Source organism: Choloepus didactylus, chromosome 4 (assembly GCF_015220235.1).
Source record: "Choloepus didactylus isolate mChoDid1 chromosome 4, mChoDid1.pri, whole genome shotgun sequence".
In the NCBI taxonomy this organism is placed as follows: Eukaryota; Metazoa; Chordata; class Mammalia; order Pilosa; family Megalonychidae; genus Choloepus; species Choloepus didactylus.
Genome location: NC_051310.1, coordinates 98,337,826 through 98,363,889, shown reverse-complemented (window position 1 = coordinate 98,363,889; position 26,064 = coordinate 98,337,826). Strand labels below are relative to the sequence as shown.

The 26,064-nt window shown below is 46.9% G+C and overlaps 1 protein-coding gene across 2 annotated transcripts in view; it reads left to right on the top strand.

Moving 5' to 3' along the window:
* The first annotated feature begins 4,131 nt into the window (after positions 1-4,131).
* Positions 4,132-26,064, top strand: part of FAH (fumarylacetoacetate hydrolase) — a 33,571-nt gene continuing 11,638 nt past the window's right edge. Inside the window, exons 1-9 of one of the 2 annotated variants that reach the window (XM_037833241.1) lie at positions 4,136-4,313; positions 11,404-11,514; positions 13,238-13,359; positions 13,915-13,964; positions 17,740-17,830; positions 21,554-21,651; positions 21,755-21,807; positions 23,917-24,016; positions 24,816-24,946. In XM_037833241.1, the coding sequence (XP_037689169.1) occupies positions 4,233-4,313; positions 11,404-11,514; positions 13,238-13,359; positions 13,915-13,964; positions 17,740-17,830; positions 21,554-21,651; positions 21,755-21,807; positions 23,917-24,016; positions 24,816-24,946 (837 nt within the window). In that variant the 5' untranslated portion in view covers positions 4,136-4,232. Of the gene's footprint in view, positions 4,314-11,403; positions 11,515-13,237; positions 13,360-13,914; positions 13,965-17,739; positions 17,831-21,553; positions 21,652-21,754; positions 21,808-23,916; positions 24,017-24,815; positions 24,947-26,064 lie in introns of both variants that reach the window. The other variant, XM_037833242.1, reaches the window with a different exon arrangement.

Below are 26,064 nucleotides of genomic sequence, written 5' to 3'. Positions count from 1 at the left end.
TTGGGATTTGCTCTATAGCTGCTCATTGAATTGTGCCTTGCAGGTCTTCACCTTTCTGTATATACCTTGTATTGCATAATAGGGAAGGGATGAGACTGTGGAACTGTCACGCATAACCAGTTTTGAAATTATCTATATAACTGCTTGTTCAGCTGTACATTGAAAGTTGACACCTTTCTGTGTATGTTATATTTTACAGTAATGGAAATGGTTGAAGTTGTGGAACTGTGACCTACGACATTCTTTGAAATTTGCTCTCTAACAGCTTGTGAAATCATACTTTGAAAGTTATCACTGTTATGTATATATGTCAAAGTTCACAATTAAAAAAAAAAAAGAGGGAAAGAAGAAGAAAATTTGAATTGCAAAGAAACCAGTCTTGGTTGAGATGGTTTACTTAGGTCTGCTCACTGTAGTCAAGAAAAAGAGGGAATTAGTTCATGTCAAACTGAGCACTGTAATGAAGTAAATGTCCTCTGTCCCTAAGGCCCGAGATCAGTAACGTTTACTCTTTACATTTGGAGTACACAAGATGCGTTTGGTGTTTATATCAAGTATTTTTTAGTATCAGAGGGATTAAAAATCATATGCAAACACAAGTGACATCTGTTCTTTCAAAGGAACTCAATATCTGGTGGGCAAAGGAAGTGGACTCCAGTAACCCACACGTCAGTAAACATAGTCCGGTGGGAAGAAGCGGAAGGGGTGGAACTCAGTGTTGCAAGACAAGTCCACATCGCCCTTCCTTCTAGTCAAGCAGGGTCCACATTCTACTTCTGAAAATGGCAACTGCCAGCTTCTCCGAGTCCTCCTAAGACCTCAGTGCCCCTGAATCCAGCAGGCCCTTTCCCAGCTGTCTCGTAAAGGAGCACGGGGCAAATTGTCAGGCCTGGGGCCCGCACTGCAACCGCTGGGGCCCCTTCCTGTGTGGCATTTTAGCATCGGAGGGAGGCACCGGGATACAGCCCCGCTGAGGCTCCAACCAGCCCTGAGTGGGGAGGTGTTGAAACTCACTTCCCGTCCTGAAAGCCCTTTGCCTCAGGGATGGATCCTTAGACAATAATCTAGGAAAAGGAAAGCATTCTGTCCCTGAAGACCTTTAAATTACAACTACAATCTAAATCATTGCAATTTCTTTAGCCAATGGTGAAAATGATAATCATGAAACCTAGTTGGGCACAAGGAAAAACGTTCAGGAGAATAATAATGTAGGGAAAGACTGAGAAAGCGCATCTGTGTAAAGTTTACAAAGATGGAAACTTCATGTGCATAAAAATGGAATGAATGAATGACATGAAAATGTAAAGACTGTTAGGTTAGTGGGTTTAAGGACAATATTTTCCCCTTACAATTCTTTTTTATTGTGTCTCTCCCACCTAAACCCCCCAGAAATAAAGGCAAAAGAAAAGAAAATATAATGTACTTGCAAGCGACTTCACATGTTGTTTTTTGACTAGAGAACAACTTTGGCTTTTTCAGCCACTATATATAATTAGTGGGTTGGGAAGTCTATTTTTAAACTATGAAATCTTACTCCCCCTTCAACCATATCCCCCCCCCCCCCCCCACATATCTGCCCCACCTCTTTCCCCCTAAAAAGAGTTTTGGTTTTCTCTTTTAACGTGGTTTCAATCATCTAGGCTTCAGTTAACTTGTGTATATTCATTGGAAGCTTCTGGTCCATTATCCCTCAAACATCACATATTCAATAAAAAAGGAATTGAAGATGTTATGTTATTGGTGAATCCCTAGTGCCTGGCATAGAGTAGAGGCTCATTGGTTATTTATTAATTTCCTTTTAGTCACAGTATTATATTAATTACTTAAATATTTATGGAGCACCTATTTTCTGCCAGGTGTTCTGGTAAGTGTTGACAAAGCTGCACACACAATAAGACAGTTTCTGCCTTTAAGAGGAAGAGGGCAGGATCAGTACAGAACAGGTAAATAATTCATTACCTTGCACCTGAAAGGTAGCTAGAGTTTGACAGGTACGAAGTGTTACCTGAAATGACTATAATGCCACACAACAGAGTTGAGACACTCCCTTCCTCTTTTTCCCTTTTCTGGAACTGACCAGAACAAGTCAGACTACCCACCACGCCCCTCAACTCTCCCCAGGGCAGACTAACCAAAACTGAGGTCAGCCCTTGGCAGAGGCACCCAGGGTGGGGGATGAAGCCAGGAGGCCCGGCCTGGAGTGAGCCTCTTACTGGGGACCACGTGTCAGGCTTCAGTGGAGGGTGCCAGAATAGTCTCAGGATCCAGGAAGGGGTGCTCAGCCGCCAGCCCTGCTTGCAACATCCCCACATCCCAGGCCTTCTGGCTTTCGGCCCCATTATCTCATATTATCTGCCAATTTCCAGCCTCTATAACTTGTAACCTTCCAGTAGCCCTTCCCAGACTCCTAACTTTGCTAGGATCTGACTTCATCCTGGCTGTTTAAAAGAGTGTCCAAAGCACGCAGGCACACACAGCGTTGCCATGCTCCTGGCTATGATGTGGTCTCAAAACATTCCAGCTGACTGCACATGAGTGATTACAGGAGCACCTTGAATCTACCCTAACATAGTCTTTCTTTTCTTTTTTTTCTTAATAACATAAATCACTCACAAGTTGATTGGTATGCACATCACTGCTCATCTTGGTGAAAAGGCAGTTGTTCTAGAGGTGATGTGGGGAAACAGGAAGGGAGAGAAAGAGAGAACTGCATGAGGACTTGGGACTGGCTGTTGACAAACGTGAGCTTTCAAGAATGAGGATAATTTAAACTGATTTAGGGAGGGGGTCAGTGGATAAGAGGAGAGACAGGACACAACAGTCCAGGCAAAGGAGTTGCAACTTATTTACTTTTAGGTCTTTCTCTCTGTCTCTGATTATTATTCATTTAAAAAAAATGTTTTTGGAGGGAAAGGGTTATTTTTATCAATCCTGGGATGGTCTGAAACTTTAAAATGTTCTTTAAAAATAGCTTCTTGGATTTTTGCTTAAATTGATTTTCAAATTTATTTTTAGTTAGCTCTGTTTGTGTGTCCATTAATCCATTAACTTTTGAACTCCAATGTCATAAGAGCTATCCAAAGCAAACTTATCAAATCTAAGTGTTTCAGATACTGGTTCATCTATCAACAACTATTATGCCCCCCCCTACACCTTTCATAATTTTAAACTCTTTTCTGAAGAATATTTTTGCTAGATTTCTAAGAAATTTACATTTTGTTTTCAGTCAGTGATGACCCCTTTACCTTTATAGCTGTGTTCTCTCCTTTTTTTGGTTATGACTTCTTCACAAGAAAAGCAAAACTCAGAAACAAAGAAATAGCTGACTTTCTGGTGGGGTGTTGCTGAACAAGCAACAAATAAAGTTAATTTATTATGAACTCTGTGCTAGGCATTATTTGACCATCTCTGTAATCCTAGTGGACATAGTTTCTATGTGCCAGGCACTATTCTAAGTGCTATACAAACATTAATTCATTCAAGTCTCATAGTAACTCTGTGAAGTCAGATCTATGGTTATTTGCATTATACATTATAGAGAAGAAAACTAAGGCACAGAGAGGTTAGGTAACTTGCCCAAAGTCAAATAGCATGCCAGTGTCATTTCAACACTGGAATGTGAAATAACCAGGTGAATTATAATTTCTAGAATATTATTTCTCATTATTTTAAGACTTCCAAACAGGCATTGCCGTCCCCTTTACCAATGCACAAGTGGAAGTGTTACAGCCGGGTGGATTAGCGTGGTTTGTAAGGGCAGAGGGGGTGAGACTGGAAGAAGTATTCTTCTTAAGCCCAGGAGACAGTGTCTGGGGAGAAAGTGTATGCTGTGTTCAGGAAACGAACAAGAGCCCTGTTCAGCCGAAGAGCAGGGCACGCAGCCTCTGGAAATGAGACTGAAATGTCACCCAGGGCGAGCCTTAAATGCCAAGCTGCAGTTTGCTCTCCAGGGAATCAGGGGCCCTCCGCCTGCGGCTGGACCGAAGTCTCCCTGGAGGGGACTCCGGGAAGGGACCGCTGAGGGGCGTGGCTCGCAGGAGGGGCGGGAGCTTCTAGTGGGACCAATAGGCGGACAGCAGCCTCTAGGACCCTGCTGCGTCACCTGGGGGGCGGGTCTGGGGGTGTGGCCGGAGCCAGCAGGGGCCTCGGCCCTGCCTGACCTCCCTGGCGGACCCCAGTCGTGCTCACTGTTTGCTGCCCGGTGTCCGCGGACCTGCGCCGTGCTCGCCAGCATGTCCTTCATCCCGGTGGTCGAGAATTCTGACTTCCCCATTCACAACTTGCCTTACGGCGTCTTCTCCACCAAAGGCAACGTGAGCAGCTGCGCTTCGGCTTCCGGGCACAGGGAGGGAGTCCAGGGCGCCCCCTCCCACGGAGACCCCTACTCAACCTTCTTTCCGATCGACCTCGGGCCTTTGCCCATCTCTTCCGTTTCTCAGCACCAGACCCAGTCCTTCCAGCTCTAAGCAGGTTGTCAGGCCACCTTGCTGGATGTCCCTGGCAAGGACCCCGGTGCCGTTTGTCATTTGGTGCGCTGTTGAGCCCTGCTTCCGGTTCCCTGCCTGTGGGATTGATGAAGGGGAGTGGGAGTGTGGGAGTGAAGGGGGGTCAGAGGGCGGGGTGTGGAGGTATGGGACATTTCTCTGGGAGAGCCATTCATGGATAGTGCACGTGGGTCCGAATCCCGATTGCCTGTGCAAGTTACTTAACCTCTCAACCTGTTTTCACAGGGTCGTTTGGGAATTAAATGCACAATGAAATGAAGTATGTAAATCTCCCTCTCAAACAAGCAAAACAAGTACAATTATTGTTACTGAGAAGTTGAAAGGCACAATCGTGCTTCCTACTCCAAAACTGCTGGGATGTTCTTTCCCCCGAGACACCAGGTTATGGCTGGCTTTTCACGTCGCAGTTTAGCCCCTAACCCTAGAACCTGGAAAACATTGATTAACCCTGGTAATTTTAGAAACTTAAAGGGACACACACATTTCCTGGCAGTGGAGCTGCAGGATCTAAGATGTCAAGTTTGCCTCCAGCTGGAATTCTTTCAGCTATTTGTGTGCTTCCTGGCTTTCGTTTGCTAATCAGAAGCAGCCCTTTGAGATAGGGAATTTGTCACTTAGTAAGTGTAGTCTGATTGATAGAAGTCTTTGAACACTGAGGGTTTATCAGCAAATATGAAACAAGAGGATCCCTAGGTGGGGAAAGCAGATTCTCTTGGATTTGTGTATGGTAGTTTTTGTTTGAATTTCTGCTCTCAGCTCTAAAGGTAAACTTGTGATTCATCTCTGTGAGCCATAGAACCCCAAAATCTGCTTGCACCCAACAGAGTTCAGGAAATGTTTGCTAAATGTGGCTGCTGGCAGTTGGCCCTTTCCTGAAAGATGGGTCTCTTCCTACACAGTTGGTCATTGGCCCCAAGTGGCTGTTCTTTGACAGACCTCTGTGCCAAGTACCTTTGTCTAGAAGAGTACACTTGTGGTTTCACAACTGCCACCCCTGACCAGATGTTGCAAGGACAAACGAATCCCAGAGAGACAAAATACAAGGCATGTTAAAACTTAACCTGCATTAGCCAACCACGCTCTCTGCACTCTAGCACTTTGCCCTCATTATTTTTGTCCTCCCCTTTCCAGGGAGCACAAATCAATTAGAAGGGAATGCTTACAAGGGGCAGGCACATCCTGGTAGGGTCCTCTGACTTGCTTTCCCAGAGGAATCAGGAATTAATGTCCCTTAGAGTATGGCTGGGGGCCTTCAGACACCATGCACTGCTGTTTCGATATGAGAATGTACAGAGATGGCATTGCTTTCTGATAAGAGTGCTGGGGTTTGGGAGACAGTCCCTGTGGCCTTCCAGAAGACTCAGGACCTTCAAGTGGGGCTGGCCTCATCTGAAGCTACACTGCAAGGGTTGGACATTCCAAGGGTTACATGGCAAGGCTTCCCCATTCCCCATACCAGCCACCAGCCTTTTATAATTTAGATGGAACAATAGCTAACTAATCCAGCCATCACTTTATCCATTCTTTTATTCAGTGAATCCTTAAGAACCCCAAGTCTGGGCTAGGCCCTGGGCTGGGAGTTGGGATCAAAGACACATGAGACAACATTACCTGTTCAGGTTGCTAGTAGAACTCTCAAGCTAGGGACAGTGGCCTCTGAGAAATGGGGATTGTGTTAGTCTGGAGCTGACTTGCTGAATGCCTTGTTAAAGCCCCTGTGGTCTGGTCCTGCCTCTGCCTCATGGTCTTCTGCTTCTTTCCAGCCATACTGGCTGCCTTTCCATTTCTGGAACATGCTAAGAGCAGTTTGCTGCCTCGGGGCCCTAGCAGGTGTTAGTCCTCCTGTCTGGAACTCGCTTCCTTTTACTGTATACATGCCTGGTTCCTTCATACTCTTCAGGACTCAGCTCAAATGTCACCTTCTCAGACAGACCTCCTCCCCTGAAACTCTATCTCTGAAAGGGCTCCCTACTGCATCCTGGCCCTTCTTCTTGTCCATCACTATACTCTGTCATTTCCGTTTGCCTCTTGAGAGCATGAACCAAGTTGCTCTTCTCTATCCCCCGTGCCTTAGCAGACTCAATGGACTTCTGGTGCATTGCAGATGCTCACTAAATGTTTGTTGTGTGAATGAATGTCAACCCTGTGTCTATTCTTGTTATAAGAGATTTACAGGTATTAATTGAGTTCTCATGACCTGCCATTGTTTTACTGTCCCCATTTTACAGATGAGGAAACTGAGGCTCAGAAAGGCTAAGGTCCCACTGCCAGTAAGAGGCAAATTTGGTGTTGGAATCCATATCCTTCAGCTTCCAAACCCCATATTTTTCCCTCTGCATCAAGCTGGAAGTTAGGTAAAACTTTCCTTTGGACAATTTTATATCAGATATGACAAAACATTATGAAACAGAGACAACACACATTAATTCTCTTAAAGTTAGACAAGTATGAGATACCTGTCCCTACTTTCATCTCCCTTAAGCTAGAGATGGGAATACAAGGCCTGGAGAGGACCAGGGACTTGTCCCAGGTGATGGGATGGGGAATGGCAGAGCCCAAATCATGCATCCCAGTTGTGAGCCCCTTCCAGCCTGGCCCCGACAAAAAAAAAAACTCCCAAGGTTCAAAGTAGAGGGACTCACTCTCCCAAACCATTTTTCAGGGTCCTTGGCACAAGGGCATAACTTACCACCAGAAACTTCTCGGCTTTGCAGTGGAGGAAGCAGGCAGCCGCAGTTTGTGACTGGATCTTGGAGGTTGCTTGATGGCAGTGGTTCCCTCTTGCTTTCAGCTGGGTGTGGGGATGAGGGTCAGAGAAATGTCCAAGGGTCTGCCACGCTCATCCTCTGAGTGGGCAGCCACTTGGGCCCAGATGGCCCAGTCCCTTGCCTGTCACTGTTTTCCGGAGGAGGAGACCAGGGACCAGGGAGTTAGCAGGGGAGCTGGAATGAGTAGCCAGGCTTGCCAAGTATCCTCCTCCAAGGCAGGGTCTGCCCAAGGCCTCTGGGCTGGGTGAAAGGCTTGGCTTGGGTTTACCCCTGGACCCAGGGGCTGACATGCATGAAGAGAGGGCTACCCATCCTTCTTCTTCTCTTAGCCTGCCGACATGAGCAGCCAGTGGAGATAAAACCAGCCAATAATCCCACCTCGGAGCTCCCTGGAACTGAAACGCAAAGAAACAAGCCAGCTGGTTGTTAAGGAGAGCTGGAGGCCCAACTCAGGACGGAGTTCCTGCAGGTCCATTCTGCAAATTTGCCCTTGGGTTACTTGCTTTGATAAGAAAAGCTCAGGGCCATGGGGACAAAGACCAAGCTTTGCCAAATATTGGAAACGTCTAATAATCAGAGCTGATGCTGGGATTTTATGAGGCAGAAAAGAACTTCTCCCACATAATCTGAGTAGTCTGCCTTCCTGCAGACTATGACCTGAGCCAGAACGGAGCTCATTAATCCAAACCACCTGTCCCTCAGCACCCGGCACGGGGCCCTCACTGCTTTGTCTGCAAAGGAATTGCCCTGAACAAAGCCTAGGTTACACCTGAAAAATAAACCAGCTGCCTGATAAAGCAGTGAGCACCTCATTGGTGAGGTGAGTAAGCAATGCCCGGGGAATCATCAGTGGCCCCTTTCCAGCTGGGGACTTTTTCTGGCACTTACTCAGTGGGCGTGGACAAGCCTGCCTGCTGCTTCTCTACTCCATGGGGTTGTGTTTCGGGCTATTTGACTTATTTCCCGTTCAGCAGACATAGACCCTTTTTCCTTCTTGTTCTGGAAGCAGGATGACACCAGGTTCTGTCTGGGCAGAAAACACAGGGGAAATTTAAGCTCAGTGGAGGGCAAAGAGAGCTGGGACAGAATGCTAAGGATCAAATTCCTCAATCTGTTCTACACAGAGGATCATATAAAGGGAAAGCTATGGATTCTTTTTCTTTATTCCAGTGTTTTTATTTAAAAATTAGAGCAGTTGTAGGTGTAGAGAAAAATCATGCAAACGTAGCGTTCTCACATACCCGTCCCCCTAAGGTTTTCCCTATTATTAACATTTTGCATTAGTGTATTTTTGTTAGAATTGATGAAACAATATTATTATAATTATACTATTAACTACAGTCTATAGTTTACATTGCGGTTTAGTCTTTGTGTTGCACAGTTCTATGGTTTTTGTTTTTTTTTTTTAATTTTCATTCAAGTAACCTATATATAACCTAGTTTCCCATTTTAACCACTTTCAAATAGACAATTCGGTGGTGTTAATTACATTCTCAATATTGTGCTACCATCACCACCCATTCATTACCAAAACTTTTCCATCACCCTATACAGAAACTTTGCACCAATTAAGTATTAATACCATTCTCCACCCTCAACCTGCCCCATAACCAGTATTCTAATTTCTGACTCTATGAATCTGTATATTCTAATTATTTCATATAAGTGAGATCATACAATATTTGTCCTTTTGTGTCTGGCTCATTTCATTCAATATGATGCCTTCAAGGTTCAACCATGTTGTAGCATGTATCAGAACTTCATTCCTTTTGACAGCTGAATAATATTCCATTGTGTGTGTACATGACATTTTGTTTATCCATTCCTTTGTTGATGGATACTTGAGTTGTTTCCGTCTTTTGGCAATTGTGAATAATGCCGCTTTGCACATTGGTGTGAAAACATCTGTTTGAGTCCCTGCTTTCAATTCTTTTGGGTATATACCTAGAACTGGGATTGCCAGGTGTAGAGTACCTGGAAAGTGAATATTGTAATAAAGCAAGTCACATGAACTTTTTGGTTTCTCGGTGCCCATAATAGATATGTTTATACTGCACTGTAGTCTATTAAGAGTGCAATAGCATTATGTCTTAAAAAAACAATGTACATACTTAATTTAAAAATACTTTATTGCCAAAAAATGCTAACCATCATCTGAACCTTCAGCAAGTTGAAATTTTTTGCTGGTGGAGGGTCTTGCCTCCACATTGCTGGCTGCTTTCTGATGAGGCTGGTGGTGGCTGAAGTTGGGGTGGCTGTGGCAATTTCTTAAAATAAGATTACAATGAAGTTTGCTGCATTGATTGATTTTTTCCTTTCATATAAGTTTTCTCGGTAGCATGTGATGCTGTTTGATAGCATTTTACCCACAGCAAAACTTCTTTCAAAATTGGAGTCAGTTCTCTCAAACCCTGCCACTGCTTTGACTGAGTTTATGTAATATTCTAAATCCTTTGTTGTCATTTCAACAATGTTCACAGCATCCTCACCAGGAATAGAATCCATCTCAAGAAACTGCTTTTTTTACTCATCCGTTAGAAGCAACTCCTCATTTGTGAAAGTTTTACCATGAGATTGCAGCAATTTAATCACATCTTTAGGCTCCACTTCTAATTCTAGTTCTCTTGCTATTTCTTCTACATCTGCAGTTATTTCCTCTGCTAAAGTCTTGAACCCCTCAAGATCATCCATGAGCTTTGGAGTTAACTTCTTCCAAACTCCTGTGAATGTTGATATTTTAACTTCCTCCCATGAATCGTGAATGTTTCTCTCTAACACTTGTTATTTTCTGTTTTTTATATAGTAGCCATTGTAGTGGGGATGAAGTGGTATCTCGTGGTTTTGATTTGCATTTCCCTAATGGCCAATGATGTTGAGCATTTTTTCATATACTTGCTGGCCACTTATTCCAATTAATCCTTTATCTTCTTTGGGGAAATGTCTATCCAAGTCTTTTGCCCAGTTTAAAAATTGGTTTGTTTGTCTTCTTGTTGCGGAGTGATAGGATTTCTTTATATATGCTGGACATTAAACCCTTACCAGATATGTGGTTTCCAAATATTTTCTCCTATTGTGTAGATTATCTTTTTACTTTCTTGACAAAGTCCTTTGATGCACAAAAGCTTTTAATTTTGATGAGGTCCAATTATCTAATTTTTCTTTTGTTGCTCATGCTTTTAGTGTAAAGTCTAAGACACCATTGCCTAACACAAGGTCCTGAATATATTTCTTTATATTTTCTTCTAGACATTTTATAGTTTTTTTCCTTATATTTAGGTGTTTGATCCTTTTTGAGTTAATTTTTGTTTATGGTGTAAGGTAGGGGTCCATGTTCATTCTTTTGGATATGAAATACAGTTTTTCCATCACTTTTAGTTGAAGAGAATATTTTTTCCCCACTGAGTGTACTTGGCACCCTGTTCAAATACAATTGGCCATAGATATGAGGATTTATTTTTGAATTCTCAATTCTGTTACATTGGCCCTCACTCCCTATGAACCACCACCCCACCCCACCCCACCCCCACCTTTCTGGATGCTCTATTTTATTCTTGCAGCCAGAAATCCTTTGCCCCTGGCAGCTTCAAATTGATTATGTCTTACATTGCTTGAGCTGTCCACAAGTTGCTTCTGCATGCAGGGGAAGTTCTGGCACAGTGAGCCAGAGACGAGTATACTGATTCAGTCCTTCCCACTGCCACTCAGTAGATTGACACTGATGTATAGGCACCCCATATGCCTATAGTGGTTACTCTGCTCTATCCAGAACAGGGCCAGGGGGCCACAGTGAGAGTGCAGACTAGCTTCACCCTGACGGGGGAGTCATTAGAGGAGGGTCAGCAAGGGCACCATGAGTTTCTCCTATATTTTTCAAGTTGCATTACCTTGATTTGACACTCATCCAGTTACTGCAAACTTTAACTGTTTTCTGGAGCTCTGAGGAAGTTGGGCTCTGCCAGTTTTTGATAGTTGTCCAAAGATTCCTTGGGGAAACAGGACCCTGGTGCATTTTATGACTCTAACTTGATCAACCAGAAACACCATGGTACCTAAATAGAGGTCTTCCCATGTCAATGAACCAAGCCCTCCCCAGGGTTTCCCCAGTACTGATCATGCTGTCTTCCTCCCAGTCTAGACCAAGGATTGGTGTGGCAATTGGCGAGCAGATTCTGGACCTCAGTGTCATTAAGCACCTCTTCACCGGGCCTGTCCTCTCTAAACACCAGGATGTCTTTGATCAGGTAGGACATTGTGACATGGTATATCCCCAATTTCAGTGGCGTCTGTTACAAACGACCCCATGAAAATGCTCTTTGCCTTCTATTTCTGACAGACATAGTGCATTTGGTTTTAGAGGTTTTAGTTACATAAGACTGGGGTTGTTCTGGGACAGATATGCTGGCAGGAGGTGGCCTAGGGACACACCAGGATGACTTCTCCCCTTAGGGTAGGGTCCTGGGTGAAAGGAGGAATACCTTTAGATTAGATGGCTTGCCCTGAAGTGTCATTCTCTGCAGTCCTGTGCCTTTCCAAGTGGTTTTTAGGCTGGGACTCCAGCCAACCTAATTTCCTCATTAAGCACTTGGAGCCTCTGCCTGCCTGAGGTCTTTGCTGAGCCCTTTAGGGAGGGAGCCATGATCTCTGCCTTCCAGGTCCTCAGATGCAGGCTGGGATGAAGGGACACATGGCCCCAAGCACCCCCTTGTTGCAACCATTTAGGAGTCAGCCTGAAGTACAGTTACTTGTTGAATGGATATGAATTTTCTACTCTGTAAATGATCAGGTACTGCGAAGTGACTCTTCTAATTCCATGGGTCAGGAAGGAGAGTAATATTTATTGAGTACCTACCATGTGCCAAGTACTGTGCCAGGAACTTTGCGAACATCCTCTCCTTTAATTCTTACAACGACGCTCTGGCACAGGAACTGTAATCCTCATTAGATGAAGGGGGACCTGAGTATCTGAAAGGAGACATGATTCATCCAGGCTCACACAGCTAGAACAGTGGAGCTGGGGCTGTGTTCTAGTTTGCTAATGCTGCCGGAATGCAAAACACCAGAAATGGATTGGCTTTTATAAAGGGGGCTTATTCAGTTACAAAGTTACAGTCTCAAGGCCACAAAGTGTCCAAGCTAATGCATCAACAATAGGGTACTTTCAGTGAAGAATGGCCAATGGCGTCTGGAACACCTCTGTTGTCTGGGAAGGCACATAGCTGGCGTCATCTTCCTTTGCTCCTAGGTTGTGTTTTAAAATGGTGTTCTCCAAAATATCTCTCTTAGCTGCCGCACTGAGCTCCTTCTGTCTGAACTCTTATAGGGCTCCAGTGATTTAATTAAGACCCATGCTGAATGGGCGGGGCCACACCTCTATGGAAATTATCCAGTGAGAGTTATCATCTACAGTTGGGTGGGTCTCATCTCCACGGAAACAACCCAATCCAAAGGTTCCAACCTAATCAACACTAATACATCTGCCCTACAAGATTCCGTCGAAGAACATGGTGTTTTGGGAGACGTAATACATCCAAACCAGCATAGGCTGGAACTCGGACATTTAGAATCCTCCAGTGCTCTTTCTGCCGCACCTCACTGGCTGAGAAATGTCTTTTTAACATTCATGAGAGGGCTCAGTGTAGGCTGTGAGACCCTGTGCAGGCTGGTGCAATGTGGTCATCTTCGACTGTAGGCCAGGCCAAGTTTAACGGGGGTAGCCGTCATGGATGGTTGCTCTCAGGCCTTGACAATTATATGCAAGTTCAGGAAGAGATGAAGCCCCATCACAGCAGGGCGTTGCCTTTCTCCAGCTTAATAAACAGATGATCAAACTAAGAACTGAGGTCCTGCTAGTTGGCCTGAAGTAGAGATAAGAGCCAGGGGCCTTTGCAGGCTGGCCTCCCATTGGCAGGAGGAGCAACCCCAGGGCTTTCCCATGCCTGATATTTCTCCCTGCTTTGGACCTAGCCAACTCTCAACAACTTCATGGGCCTGGGCCAGGCTGCCTGGAAGGAGGCGAGAGCGTTCTTGCAGAGCTTGCTGTCTGCCAGCCAAGCCAGGCTCAGAGATGATCTAGAGCTTCGGAAGCGGTGAGGAGCATGTGGACATCAGTGGGGAGAAGGGGGCAGAGCAAGGGAGATGAGGACGGTGTAGTGGTCAGTGCCATTCTGAGTCACGGCCTGACTGCCTTGGCCTGGCTGAGTCATACCTGCCTCTGTCTAGCCCCTGCCTGGGCTGCATATTGGTGGGTGGGGGGTTCTGGGTGGACTGGATTTCACTTTTTGCCTGGACTGGACTGCCCAGGCTGGGTCAGGCCCCCTGGCCCACTCTCTTACTCACTCTGCTTTTCCTCATCAGTGTCATCTGTCCCTCGACTGGTTTCTAGAATAGGGGTAAGTTTAGCTCTTTTCTGGAGTAGAACATGGAAATAGAGAAGAGGCAGCCTCAGCGTTAGTGGGTGGATGGCTTCCCTGGCATGGCCTAGCTCAGCTTAGCTTCGGCCCTAGTCCAGCCTGGAGCAGCCCACTGGAGGATTTTGAGCAGGATTCTGGGGATGGCCTGGTCTGAGCCTGCAGGTGGTGGCCAGAATAGGGACCCTAATTTCCCACTTGCTTGACCTTGAAGTCCCTGGTTCTGTGTTTCAGGGCATTTACCTCCCAGGATTCTGCTACCATGCACCTCCCAGCCACCATAGGTGAGTAAAGAATCTCTCTGCTGAGACTTATTGAGGAAGGAGCTCACTGGGCAAGGTGCTTGGTTGGGGGAGGGAATGGACAAGGGGCCCTGGGGCTGTTACCACCTCCCTGTCACTGAACCCTTGGCACCCAGGCCTGGCCTTAACTCAGGCTGTGTCTAGAGGCCCGAGCTCGCCAGGGGGTTTGCAGACTGCTTGCATTTGCTACATGGCTCTCTGCACAGCAGATCATTCTCTTTTCCCAAGAAGCCGTGGGGTACGTGCCCTGAGCACAATCCAGTCAGCAGTTTTGAAGAAAGAGGCCAGAGGGCAGTGATGGGCCCTAGTTTGAGTACTTGGCAGGGTGTCTGATGGGAGTTTCAATCAGGAAGTTGTACTTGTTGAAAGGCTCTGCCCTCCATCCTTGTTCAGCAGCCCCACGAGGGGCCTTGCCTGGGCACAGGCGTGCAGAGAGTCTAGGCAACCCTGCCAGTCCCTTCAACAAGGTGGCACTCTCTTGCCCAGCAGGTGCTTTGCAGCTCTTCCTGCTGTCTCTGTCCCGTTTCTTGAGCCCAGGCCCTATGTCAGCCCCTGGAAGCTTTGCTGTGGACAATTGACTTCCAAAAGAGAGGCAAACCCATGTTCAGTCTGTGCTGACCCTCCTCTAAGGGTTTAGGGTAAGAAACAGTTGAAATGCTACGTCCATAGCATAAGTCAAAACCTGAGCATGAAAAGAACCATTTGCCATCTACTGCTCCACATCCTCTGGCTCCCAAAAAAGGAGTTTTCCCCTCCTTTTTACCTCTGCCCTCTCATTTCCTTTCTCTCAGAGCTTCCGTTCCTCTACTGGTTTCCAGCACCTTTTAAGTAATCATAATAGTCTCATACATATATATTGGAAAAACAAAAACAAAAACAAAACAAGGAGGCAGACACTGTTAAAGCTGCTTTAATTTGGCAGGAGTGCTCTGAAATGCCATGCTGTCTCTGCCCTGGGTTCTACTAGCGCAGTCGGTATTGTTGCAAAATGTAGCACTGTTATTCTAAAGCAAATGCTAGAGTGATAGACATTTGCACCGCACTTTACAGTTTGCAGGGCACATTTTTATGTTTCATTATTTGCAAAAGCCAATCTTTGGCTCTGTTCTGAGCCTCTCTAATGAGAAATTGAGTTGAAATAACCATGGCAGGGCAACAGTGGCTCCCGGTACAGTCAAGGGAAGGGATTTTATTATGGGTCTACTATGTGACAGGCACTATGATAGCTACTTTAGATACCTTTTTCCCTTGACTTTCCCAATACCCCTGTGATTGGCATTGTTATTCCCAGTGGAGAAACTGGGGCCCAGAGAAAAACAAAGGGTCACAGCCAGGATACAGCAGAGTCAGAATTCAAATATAGATTTAGGGAAGTTGTGTAATGTCTGTGGGCCTTGTTTGCTCATCTATAAAGTGTGAATAATATGCTGTTATCTACCTGAAGGCATAGTTTAAAATCAGGACTTTTCTGGCCCTAAGGCCCGTGATTTTATGAAATAAGACTCACTTTCTTCCATGTTTCTGTTTTTACGGGAAGAGCTGGGACATAGTATCATTTTTTTTCTTTTTTTGTAGGTATCTGCAAATGATTTGCTTTCCTACATGCTTTCCATCCTAGAGAGGGCTGAGGGAACCATATGTCTAGTGTCGATGGCAGGAATAGAGGCACAGGTAGGGGAGGAGAGCAGACAAGACCCCAGGACCACTCTCCCTGAGTCAGAGGTGGGCACATTCTAATCGTTTTCCATTTTTCATTTTCAAAATCTGAAATTGTTTTTTCACAAAACAACCTATTCCTTGATTCATGGATGGAACATCCTTTCTTATTAAGGATATTAAGGCATGCTTCTTTTAAGTCTCCTTCTGGCTTCTCTATTAATTCTGTTTCCTTGGATGTCAATTCTTTCCTGGGTTGAATTAGGACCTCTTTTCATGATGAGAATTTTCCTGGATGCTTGGTGATTCTGGGTTGCATGCTCATATTTGCATAGAAAATCCCCTGTTATATTGTTATCTGTCTGTGGATGCAGTTTTCCTTGTAGTTGGTCCTCAGGAAGAAGGGCAGGGCATGTTTCCTGGTAGGGAGCTCTAGTCGTTTGTTTTCTGGCTGTGGCAGTTGCTCCTGTTTTCTCCCAAGAGCGGCTAACCTCCAGTGGCATTGTGCTACCTCCCTGGCCCAGTTTTTCAGCCTGGGGAAAAGGCCTCTGCTGCTTGCTGCTTGAAAAAGCTGGGTAAATGGTGCGGGTGGTGTCAGAGGGTGGGTGACCTGCTCCTGCTCTGCCCCTCTCACTTCCCTGCACACCTCTCCTGTTCACATTTATGGCTGTGGTAATTTTTGGCAACTAGTTGTCTTTTGGAAATTCCTCCCAATTTCCAGTGGGCTGACGGTGCCCTTTCTTGTTTCCTTGTTATGGATTTATTCTTTTGAAAAATATCTCAGCTGTTATTTCTCTGCTCAGGGACTGATGTTGGGAGGCAGCAGCTGGGGCTCCGTCACCCCCTTGCTCCAGTCAGCCCATGGACGTTTCTTTCTCTTCTCCTCCTTCACCACTTTCTAGGCTTTTGAACTGGCCTACCCAGCTTTACTGTGGAGTGGAGATTTAGGAAGATTAGCAGGCCGACTGTCTCAACTGATTTTTCCTGTGTATTCTAGTAATACATTGTCAGCACTGAAAGGAGAGGCGAAGGAAATTGTTTGTAAACACTGGAAAGTGCTCTCTCCATAGACCAAAGATTCATTGGCTCATGTGAGACGGGTGTCTACAGCTTGCAAACCACCTGCATTTGTCATAGCCAGCAGGCACTAACTGGGCACTTGCAAAGTGCAAGCCTTTGTTCTTAGTGCTGAAGGAAAGAAAAAAAATTCAACCAAAATGAGATCTGGACTGTGGCTGCCCAGAAATGGACACAGTCTACTGAAGGAGTCAGGAGACTCACACGCGTAACTGGAACACTAGTGGACTGTGTGCAGCTGAGGGGATCTGGGGGAAGGAGAGGGCCAGCTAGCGAGAGTAGGGATGACTTCCTGGAAGAGGGAGGCCTTGAAGAGTTCATAGGAGTTGGGCACAGAGAGGCAGGGAGAAGTCGGTCCAGGCGGCAGGTGCAGCTTAAGCCAAGGCCTGGCAGGGAGGGCCTGTGGGAAATGAGGGAGAGCGAGCAGCCGGGTGAGTCAGAAGCAGGAAGCCCCGATCCTTAATTCTCATTTGTTTCTCACTGGTAGTTTTTAAATCGAAGCTTTAGTCAGGCTACTTTATGTGGCCCTGGGTGCTGTCATGGCAGGAAGAGTCAGCGTAGGCCGAGCTTTGGGATGGTGCGGACATCGTTGTGTGCTTGCTCCTGGCCCTGCTTGTCGGCGCCCCAGATTGCAGACGCCCCAGAAGCCTGTGTTTTTGCTTCCTCCTCCTTATGTCCTTTGCCCAGATCCTCAGAACTGTTCTGTGCTCCTTCCACTGGTGTTCCAGTTATGCATGTGCATCTCTTGACTCCATCACTAGACCGTGTCCATTTCAGGGCAGCCACAGTCCAGATCTCATTTTGTTTGAACTTTTTTTCTTTCCTTCAGCACTAAGAACAAAGTCTTGCACTGTGCAAGTGCCCAGTTAGTGCCTGCTGGCTATGACAAATGCAGGTGGTTTGCAAGTTGTAGGCACCCATCTCCCATGAGCCAGTGAATCTTTGGTCAATGGAGAGAGCACTTTCTAAGGTTTACAAACAATTCCCCAGGCCATGCAGGGACCTCTCCTGTCTTCCTCTGCAGGAGACTACACGGACTTCTATTCCTCCCGGCAGCACGCCACAAACGTTGGCATCATGTTCAGGGGCAAAGAGAGTGCGCTGATGCCCAACTGGTAGGTCTTGGATCTGAGGTTTGTATAAGGTCAATGCCTGTCTTTGCATTTCCAGCAGCATGTGGGTCCCCAGCAGCTGCCAGTTCCCTGTTAGGTTAAGGTAAACTGGGGAGGAAAGCCAGCAGGGATCGCAGCTTCATGACCGCTGGACCTTCTGGTCTCAGCTCAGCCCTTGCCCTGCTGTGGGACTGTGGGAAAGACACTCAACCTCTCTGAGCTTCAGCTACACCATCTGGAGAACAGGGAGTAGAATTAGATCCTTCTGAGTCACTGAGATTCTCCAGATGCTTTCATTTGTAAGCCGCGTACCATTCTCTCGGCAAGTCTTAAAACCCAGTATTCTCCACACTTAGAATTTTCTGATGAAAGAGAATCCTCATGTGGGTCCGGTATGGTGTATTTCTCAAAATCAAGTCTGCTGCATTCCTTTATTTGATCCTCATGGTGGTCCTGACAGGTCGTCACAGCCATAACTGATTTTACCGGAGAGAAGACAGGCTCAGGGAAGGATGGACTTCCTAAGGGACAGAGGCCAGTCTCCTAGTGCCATTGCCCAAGCTGGGAACCCAGAGCTGTGGTCCTCGCCCCTTTGTCCTGTTTGCCCTCTGGGTGGAAGAGCTCCCAAGGACTGAAGAGGCCCTGGTACCAGAGGGTGCCTGGACACTTGGCAAGCTCACCCCCAGGCCCAGGTGCTGTCAGCCGCCCTCAGCAGCTGGGTGAGGCACAGGCATTTCCCTCTTTGGGAAGATGAGGCCAGTGTTTCCGACAGGCTGCGCCAGGAGGGAAAGTGTCTGTTGGAATGAAGTTGAAGGAGGGAGAAGGGAAGAGAGAGCCAGGGGAGAGAGCAGGTGAGGACCTAGGGAAGCTAAGCAACAAGGGTAAGTTTGCAGAACATGGTAGGGGTGAATCTGGAGCCAGAACCGGGCCTCCGGTCTCCCACTTTAGGTGGGCAAATGCTGAAGACTCTGGCCCCTCTGCAGGCCCCAGGCTGCGCTCATTCCCAGCTAACCACAGCTTGTCTGTTCCAGTGTCCTTGGTGATGCTGACTCAGTGGATGGTGCAGCATTAGGAGCTGGCTGTCACCTGGGTGTCAGTACCCATGTGGCCAAAGGGCAGGGGTGACAGTAAGTGAAGAGAGGCCAGGCCAGGAAAATGGGTTGCTAACTGCCCTGCCCTATTTCTTTCTGCAGAGTAAGCAGCAAGCAGGCCTTCTCTACCAGTGTTTAATTCAAGGTGGCCTATGGCTGTGCCTTTTTAACTTAATGTACATATCTTTTATAATAAATGTAATATATGCTTTTTGTAATCCAAACACTACAGAACCCTACAGCAAGTACAGAAAGTAAAACATTTGAATGAACATAAGTTTTGATCCCCTATCTAATTTTTGTGTGTCTGTTCTACAGAAATAAAGTCTGAATGTGTTAGTATTCCAGGGCAAGGATGTTTATTGTAGCAGTGTCTATATCAACCCACATTGGAAAAAATCTGAATGTTCATCCATGTAAGAATAGTTGAATAAATTATGGTCCATTCACTGTACGAAATGTTTGTTTTGTAGTTATTAAAAGAATGATGTAGATTAGGAGAGATGCACATGATTTATTGTTGACTGAAATAAGCAAACTATAGGGTATTATGTAATGTGTTTTTTATAAAAAGACAAAAATCAACTTATATATGTGTATATATATATGCACATGCACACACATACATACTGTATTATGTGTGTTGCCACTGTAACAAATTACTTCAAACTCGGTGGCTGAAAACAACACAAATTTATTTATTTTCTGACAGTTCGAGAGGCTAGAAGTCCAAAATCAATTTCACTGGGTGAAAGTCACCATGTCGGCAGGGCTGGTTCCTCCTTGGGCTTGAGGGGAGATCTGCTTCCTTGCTTTTTCTAGCTTCTTATCGCCTGCATTCCTTGGCTTGTGGCCCTTTCCTCCCATCCCTGCAACCCCTTGCTCCTGTCATCACCTCTCCAACTTCCTCCTCTTATAAGGACCCTTGGGATTAGATTTAGGGACCACCTGGATAATCCAGGATGATAATCTCTCCATCTCTCAATCCATAACTTGATAACATCTGCATGTCCCTTTTGCCACGTAAGCTAATGTTCATAGTTTCTGGGGATCCGGGCATGGGCATCTTTTGGGGGGCATTATTCAGCCTACCATACATATGCACATACACTCCTGTATATATATTTGTAGATACCAGCATGAGCATTTGAGAAAGGCACAGAATAATGGATGCCAAACCAATGTTGCTTTCCTCAGGGGAGTTGTTTGAATTATTGAATGTAATGTAAGTGTGTATATTTATTTCATAACTTAATTCAATAAAGGAAAACAAAAGGAGGAGAAAAGGGGAACTCTATTCCCCAGCCTACTCACAGAGGTGATTACTTTGAATAATATTCTGGTAGGTTGTCTCCCACACTTTTCTTGAATTATACACACACACACAGAGTTTATTTCTTCTGTTAACAGAATGAGACTATATTGTATATTGTTCTGCAATTTGCTTTTTTCACTTTACTTTTTTGTCAATATCTCTCCATGTAAATAAACTTAAATCTCTCTCAGACTTTTGCAAAACAGTTCATTTTTTGAATAGGTAATACAAGAAAAATACACACCAAAATAGCATTTATCTAAAAAGATAAAAAAAAATACTATATACTAGTAAAAGTGTATAGAAATTAGGGGAATGAAGGGCACCAAATTTCAGACAGTGGTTCACTCTGGGGGGCAGGGGGCAGTAAAGGAGGGAGGGAGAGGGAAAGATCAGGGAGGGGGCATTTAACTGGATTAGAAACTTTTTATTTCTTAAGCTCATTGGTGGTATGTAATTAATTGTGCTATTATATCTTCTGGTCATAAATATTGTGAAATGCATTTTCAAACATTTAAGAAATTAAAAGCAACCAGAAAGAGCCAATACATGCCTGTGGTTCAAAAATTCAAGAGGTACTTAATGTCAAACAGTGCAAAAAAAAGTCAGACTTTCCCACCCAGTTCCTTCTCCAGTGGCAATCCTGTCATTAGTTTCTTATATATTCTTTAGAAGTATTCTTGCATAACCTCTGCCAGTTTCTATGCAGACATTTATATCTTATTAATTTGTTTTCTTGATTTCTTTTTCAGGTTTGTTCATTGCCGATGTATAGAAACAACTGATTTTGGGGTATTGATCTTGAATACCTTTATTAATTCTTTTGTCCCATTGTATTAGGTAACTATGGGCTACCAAGGGAGCAGCTGAATTTTGCAGTCAGGCAGACCTGGGTCTGAATTCCAGCTCCACCACTTGACAGCCGTGGCCTCAGCCAACCTGCTTATGTTCTCATAGCCCCGTTTTGTTCAATAATGGCTAATGACACCTGCAGTGCAGGGCTTTTATGGGGATTACATTAAAAGAGAAACCATATGAAGGCACCTGGTGTGGTGCTGGCACATGCTAAGTGCTGTGTAAATGGGAACTCTTACTCTTCCCTGCTCTTAGTATATTGGCATCAACACCGGACTGGCACTGGAGACAAGACTGGGAGAAAGTCTGACTTTTTTCCCACTGTTTACCCTTAAGTATCTTTTGATTTTTGAATCATGTATATGGGTTGTCTCTTACTTTTTGTTTTTAATTTTTTAAAATTTTAAACTCATTTTGCAACATGTAACAACATTGATGCCCTGCATTCTCTTGCTATCCTATCAGGCTGCACTTACCGGTGGGCTACCACGGCCGTGCTTCCTCTGTCGTGGTGTCTGGCACCCCTATCCGAAGGCCCATGGGGCAGATGAGACCCGATGACTGTAAGTGCCCCCACTCTCGCCCTTGGGTGCCAGTGCTGTATTCCATGCTGTGAGTCCCACAGCCTGGCACTCCTAACGGCTTCTCTTCCTGGTGCTCTTTCAGCTAAGCCTCCTGTATATGGTGCCTGCAAACTCCTGGACATGGAGTTGGAAATGGTAAGCTGTGCCTCGGTATTAAAAAAGTTACGGCAGTAGAGCTCTATTTCAGAGCTGCCCTGGACCATGAGCTGTTCACCCATCTTCAGCCACATGAACAGCAGCTCTGTGTCCCCTTCTGGCCATCGGAAGTTATCAACTGCCCTACACTTGTGGCTGAGCACACACAGCCTCAGAACTGTGTCATTTCAGGGCTGCATTAAAAAAATTTTATTGTGATAACACATATATATATATAAAACCTAAAAATGGCCATTTTAACCATTTTTCAATATACAGTGCAGCAGCGTTAATTACATTCACAATGTTGTTCTACCATCACCACCATCCATTAGCAAAGCATTTTCATTACCCCAAACAGAAACTACTCTACCCATTAAACAATAACTCTCCCTTCCCCTCCCCCAGCCCTTGGTACCCTCTCATCTACTCGCTGTCTCTATGAATTTGCTTATTCTAGGTATTTATCATTTTGTGTCTGGCTCTTTTCACTTAGCATAATGTTTTCAAGATTCATGTATGCTGTAGCATGTAACAGAACTTCATTCCTTTTTATGAACCTCATTCAGTCTTTTAAATTACAATTTTTATTTCGAGGTAATTGTAGACTCACATGCAGTTGTAGGATATAAGAGCGAACCATTGCAAGTTCCTTTCCCCAGCCCCACACCTGGGGACGTCCTGCAGGAGCCCAGGGCACCACCACAACCAGCAGACTAACGTGAGGCAGCCAGTTGCTTCAGAGCAGCTCCCTCACCCCGAGGATCCTGCGACTCCCAAGGAAGGGGTCCAGGGAAGTGACAGGAAGCAGCTGAACCGGGGGAGAATGGACTCTAGGAGCACGGGCAGTGTCTGCAGGTCCAGCTGTTGGATGACCGATGAGGAGCCAGGCTCAGTGGGGCAGTGACAGGCAGGCAGAGGCAGGGGCTTTCCCCTCCCCGCACCCATGGTGATGCCTCGGGAAGCTGCGAGCGTCTCCGCACTGCTGGTGTAGGAGACGCGGCTGTGGGGCCTCCCCATAGGGCTGTGGCGGTGGGCAGCCGGGGTTGGGCCCTAGGCTAGCTGGAGCCCAGTCTGCTTTGCTGGAGCGTCCTGTCTCACCACACCTGCCCGGTGATATCAGTTCTGTCCAGGGTTGAGAGAAGGGGAAATGGGCAGGCAGTGCCAAATGGAACCCAGGAGCGGGCCAGTCCCAGCCAGCCCACTGCCCCCGCGGCCCTATCAGAGGCTCAATGTGAGAGCCAGAGGAGGTCCCCGGCGGCGACTCGCCAGGGTAGGGCACCTGAGCCCAGGTTTGGGGCCGGGGCATCCATGGGCAGATGCGTCACCTATGTTGGTCCCTCTTGGGGGGTGGGGGCTACAGGCAGAGAAAAGTAGCAACTCAGAGGTGAAGAAACAGTTGGGGACAGGGGGCACAGTCAATCTGGACATGATGGTGGTGAGATTCTGCCTAAGGTGGTGCCCTTGACTGTTTTTGTTTTTGTCTTGATGAAAAATGTGCAATGTTTAAACACGGTCGCAGAACAAGTAAAACTGTGACTCAGTTTTTGTAAATGTCATAGCTGATTTGGGTCTTTTGACAGCAATGTCCCTTTCCCAAATTTTCCCCAGTGATCTCTGGATATTCTTTGGCTCATGGCCGTTGTGTTGATGCTGGTTTTCTTCAGAGGCGCTGGGGTGAGGGGTTAGGGTTGGGGCTGGCAGTCAGGTGGGGTGGGGTATGCCCTGTCAGCCTTTTGATTTTTCATGACATGAATAAAAACCCTGATACTCTCATTTTCCAGAATCATCCTGTAACTGTCAAAGCTTAAAATACGAGTGTGCATGGGGTGCAGGAAGAGCAGAACGGTCTGGCACACTCTGAGGGAAGGAGAGGCTGCTGCAGAGCTTGGGCATGGGGCATGGGGCAGGGGCTTGGGTGGGCACTGGCAGGCTGCTTTCCTGAGGTGCCATCTGGCCTCTCGGGTGCTATTCATGACTTAGAAATGTGGGGGCCTTGCTAGGCCCTGTGTGGCAGTCTGATCCTGGCCAGGATTTGGAAATGCCTGAACTTTGCCCTCCAGGCAAAGCAGGTCACCCCAGACTCTAATCAACTTTCCCCCTTAACAGGCTTTCTTTGTAGGCCCTGGGAACAAATTTGGCGAGCCGATCCCTATTTCCAAGGCCCATGAACACATTTTTGGAATGGTCCTTATGAACGACTGGAGCGGTAATGCCGGGCGGCTCCCGGGGCTGAGTTCACTAGGGGTGCCCTGCTCTCTGGCTGAAGATGAAGTGGAGGCCGTGTATTTGGGACAGTGTTTCACAGAAACCATGGCTGGTTTCCTGAGCCTAGTGCTCGTCAGAGGCGGCACGTGGTACAGTGGATGAGAGCGTGGGCCTGGTTAGTAAACAGACCTCCTGGCTCTGAGATTTGGGCTAGTTGCTTAGACTTTCTGAGCTCCAGCTTTCTCATAAGTCTAGCAGGGACATGGCTGACCTCATAGCCAATATTTCTTTAGTAGTTATTTTGTGCCAGGCCCTGTGCTAAGCCCCTCACATGTACTATCCCACTGAACCCCTATGAGGCACCGGTGATATTGTTATTCCCACTTTACAGATGGGCAGCAGAGGCACAGAGAGATTGAAGTTTAGTTGCTGGACTAAGATTGGAAGCTAAGCAGCCCAGCTTCCGAGCCTGCACTCTCAACCAGTGAGCCTCTCTGTGGGAGGAGATGGCTCCATAAGTCCCAGCAATGCCTGATTCTCATTTGGAGGCTGAACTTACAGTCCCTTTATGGGGACACTGTGACTGCCCCTCAGTTTTCCTTGTCTCTGCTGTGACCCAGCACAGGGACCTCAAAGGGTTTCTGTCCTTGGCCTCGGATGCTGTTGCGCTTTAGTCCTGTCCCCCTACTGTGGGGAGGACCCTGCTGGATGTCTTTGCTCCTTGGTCAAGGGGAAGAGGGGGCTTTAGGGCAAGACTCCTGTCGGCCTTTGTAAGCCCTGGATCTGCCCTTCTCCTGTAGCTCGAGACATCCAGAAGTGGGAGTACGTTCCTCTCGGGCCATTCCTTGGGAAGAGCTTTGGAACCACCATCTCTCCTTGGGTGGTGCCCATGGATGCACTCATGCCCTTCGCCATGCCCAACCCGGTGCAGGTGAGCTCGTCCTCGGCAGGAAGGGCCTGGACCCCAGTCCCACCACCTCCGAGGCTGCGCACCCACTGAGCAGGCACTATGTGACCACACAGGCCCCCACTGAGTGCCCTGGGGATGCTGTTTGCAAGGGTGGCTTTCCAGCCTTCTGCACTTTTCTTGGGGGAAAACAGAATATTGTAAACTTCATAATCCTCTGAGGCCTGGGGAACCCGGTGAGTTGGCAGGATGTCCCTGCCAGTCCCACCACTTTGCACCCCTCCCTGGGTCACCATCAAATCGTGTTCTATGTGGACAGCGCCCCCTGCAACCCAACTCATAGAATGCAGTTTGGAGCAGATCGGCCAGGAATGGGGAATGGTGGTGGGCACCGTCCCCACAGCCTCTGTTCCCAGTCCCACTCCCCAGGCCCCGTCTTCCAGTTTCACCCCCTCTCCTCAGTCTTTACAGTCCGGCTGCTGCATCACCAGCCCATCACATTGGTGGTCTTGCCAGATTCACCCGTGACCTCCTTATCACCAGTGCCACGGCCTCACAGCCCCTCGCTCATTCTCCCACCTGGGCTTCTGGCACATGACATTTCCCTGTTCTCCTGTCTCCAGAGCCCCCAAGATGCTCCACTCGGACTCTGCCCTCTAAGTGGGGGCAGCCCAGGCTGCACTCTCGGCACATTGCCCTCCTGTCCTTACTCTCCTGCTCACCACTGCCCCCCCCCCATCCCACGGTCCTGCGGTCCCACACAGGGCACCATTCCTGGTGTCAACCATGTTTACTTAGCTAAAAACAAACTTGGTGCCTTTGGCTGCAAGACTCATGAAATTCCTGGGGACGTGGGGGAGGAGACTGCCATTCTGGTCCCATTCTTCCCTCCCCAGTGGCTCCTGCCACAGCCACCCACCCCATCATTTTCAGTGTCCCAGGCTTGTCTCTTTCTCCCTCTTGGTGGCCCTTGCTGGTCACTTCCTCTGTGGCTGGCCGTCAGCAGCTTTGTCTAGCCTTCGCCACCTATCACCTCGACTCTGCAGCAGCTCCCGACTGCCAGCCCTCCAGCCTGCACCCCTTCGTCCAGCTCTGCCTTTATAGGGCATCACTCCCCTTGCCGGAGATGTCTGCTCCAGGTC